This window comes from Armigeres subalbatus, chromosome 3 (genome assembly GCF_024139115.2).
Source record: "Armigeres subalbatus isolate Guangzhou_Male chromosome 3, GZ_Asu_2, whole genome shotgun sequence".
In the NCBI taxonomy this organism is placed as follows: domain Eukaryota; kingdom Metazoa; phylum Arthropoda; class Insecta; order Diptera; family Culicidae; genus Armigeres; species Armigeres subalbatus.
The window spans coordinates 336,949,015-336,951,824 of NC_085141.1; the positions used below are offsets into that span (position 1 = coordinate 336,949,015).

The 2,810-nt window shown below is 42.6% G+C and overlaps 1 protein-coding gene across 1 annotated transcript; it reads left to right on the forward strand.

Moving 5' to 3' along the window:
- Window positions 1-878: 878 nt before the first annotated feature.
- Window positions 879-2,551, forward strand: LOC134221346 (probable cytochrome P450 9f2). The gene is made up of 2 exons (XM_062700542.1): window positions 879-1,090; window positions 1,153-2,551. The coding sequence occupies exons 1-2, from the start codon at window positions 879-881 to the stop codon at window positions 2,549-2,551; spliced, it is 1,611 nt and encodes a 536-aa protein (XP_062556526.1).
- The last annotated feature ends 259 nt before the right edge of the window (window positions 2,552-2,810 follow it).

A 2,810-nucleotide genomic window follows, 5' to 3' on the forward strand; every position in this document is an offset into this window, starting at 1 on the left:
CGGGGGCACACATTCCACGGTGATTGGGTTATTACCTTATCGACGTTGGTCTATAAATGGAAATGCGGGAATTTATCCCAGACTGCTTCTTCTGTTACAAATAAGAAGTTATTTGACGAAAAAATAAAATCAGAATTGTGTAGGGGAATGACGGCTTTAGCAGGTTTTGTTCTATTATTGGCAGGAGGGTTTTTTATGACTGTCTAGGTTCAAATTTGGCCTAAACATATTAAAGCATATCAAAGCATATCAAAGAATATTGTGGCAAAACAAAAAAAACAAACCCCCCCCTGCCAATAATAGAACAAAACCTGCCAAAGCCGTCTTTCCCCCTACATAATGTAAAACCAATTTAATAAAAAGAAAAAAACTTCAAATTTCGTTTCGTTTCGTAAAATTTCGAATTAAATGGACCTTGATTTCGTATCGTTTCGAAGTCTCGAAAGAAAATCTATGTTCGTTTCGTTTCGAATCATCACACACATTTTGAATTTCGTTTCGTTTCGTCAGGAAAAAGTGTGTTATCACATACCCTTAATATTCTTGTACGCCGTCATTTGTGAATTATTCGGACTGATATAAATTTAAATTATTACCTCCATCAGATAATTCCCGCAGCCAGAATAACGAAGATTGCATTTTTCCAACGTAGATAGGTACCGCGTGGTATCTCCTAACATACTTATCAGTGGCTTCCAGACGCGCTCCGTCTTAAAATACGAATGCCCATTGTCGAGGCTGATAAAAGATTTATTTTCAGCAAGTGCGAATGGGCCTACCTAACCGTTTTCGATTTCAATCGCACTTTATTGCTCCATATATGGAAGCGTCTGTTATCATATTACTTTACTCCAGTATCGTAACGTTCTTTAAACAAAATGGAAGTCAATCTCATATGCGCGGGAGTATTGTTGGCAATTTTCGCTTACCTGTACCGCTGGATAACACGCAACAATGACTACTTCCACGATAAACCGATCCCGTCAATGGCCGTCAGACCGATCCTCGGGTCCACGGGACCTCTGCTTATGCGAAAAGTTGTCTTCCAGGATTTCATTCGACAGATTTACAACAAATACCCCGGAGTGAAGTAAGTAAAACTAAATAAGACGGGCATGACGGTTATCTCACCTTCGAAATCGTTCAACGCAGAGTCTTCGGCACGTTCGACACGATCACGCCGTTCTTCGTAATCCGCGATCCGGAATTGATCAAACAGATCGGAATCAAAGATTTCAATCATTTCGTGGATCATCGTCCGATATTCGGTCACGACGACGACGAACACGCGGAGCACCCGCAGGCGCTGTTCATTAAAACGTTGGTCGCGAAGAATGGTCAGCGATGGAAGGAGATGCGAGCGATTCTAAGCCCGGCCTTCACGGGGAGTAAAATGCGTCAGATGTTCTCACTGGTGGGCGAATGCTGCGACGGAATGGTGAATCACTATCTGGATTTGGCTAAGGCTACGGAAAGGGTGGAAGTCGAAATGAAGGATATGATGAGCCGGATCAGTATTAATGTTATTGCTTCGTGTGCTTTTGGGATTAAGGTGAATTGCTTCAAGGAACAGGAGCACGAATTCGTCTACCATGGGAAGAAAATGATAAATTTCTCAAGGCCTATTGTAATTGCAAGGCTGATGATGATGCGAATTTTTCCAAAGTTTGCTGCCAGATTCGGAATAGATATGCTGGATGGAGAGCAAGCCGATTACTTCACACGCTTGTTACAGGAGACGATAGAAACTCGTGAAAGCAAAGGAATAATTCGGCATGACATGATAGATTTATTACTGCAGGCTCGCAAGGGCAATTTGAAGCACCAGGAGGAGAAGGACGATCAGGAAGGGTTCGCCACTGTTCAAGAGTTCAACGTGGGCAAGGTGGAAATAACGAAGAATATGACGGAAGCGGAAATGATCGCACAGTGTTTGATATTTTTCCTGGGTGGGTTTGAAACGGTGTCTTCCTGTGCCATGTTAACGGCATACGAGTTGGTCCGGAACCCAGAGGTCCAACAGAAGCTTTACGAAGAGATTCTGCAGACCGAACAGGAACTCGGGGGGAAGCCATTAAGTTACGATGCGCTGCAGAAGATGAAATACATGGACATGGTGGTGTCGGAATCTCTGAGAATATGGCCTTTGGCACCAGCTGCGGATCGTTTGTGCACACAGGATTACATCGTCAATGATGGCCTGGGTTCAAAATTCACAATCGATAAGGGAGCGTGCGTTTGGTTTCCTACTGCCGGACTGCATCATGATCCTCAATATTTTCCGAATCCGGAAAAGTTCGACCCAGAGCGGTTCAACGACGACAACAAGAAGAACATCGATCCAGGAACGTATCTTCCATTCGGTATAGGCCCAAGAAACTGCATTGGTTCGCGATTTGCACTAATGGAAGTGAAAGCTTTTATGTATTACATTCTGCATAAGTTTTCATTCGTTAGTGGCCCGAAAACTGAAATACCTCTCCAGCTGCGAAAGGGACTTACTCATTTAGGTGCTGAGAATGGAGTGCACCTTGTGCTGAAGTTGCGGTGAATATATGATTTAATTTGTTTGATAAAATAATACCTTGAGCAGGTTATCATTAAGCTAGATGTACGAGTCCATGGTGGATTCTTATTCAATTTAACTATTGGTTCCTTCGTTCACTGATAATTTTTTTTATATTTTTGGATCCTTCATTTCTGTGAATTTTGAATCTGGAGTGAGTTCTTTACTTGTCAGACGAAATATGTACCAGAGCCATAAGAGCGCCTGGTAGTGGGGAGAGCTTTTATTTAAGCTTTCATCCGTT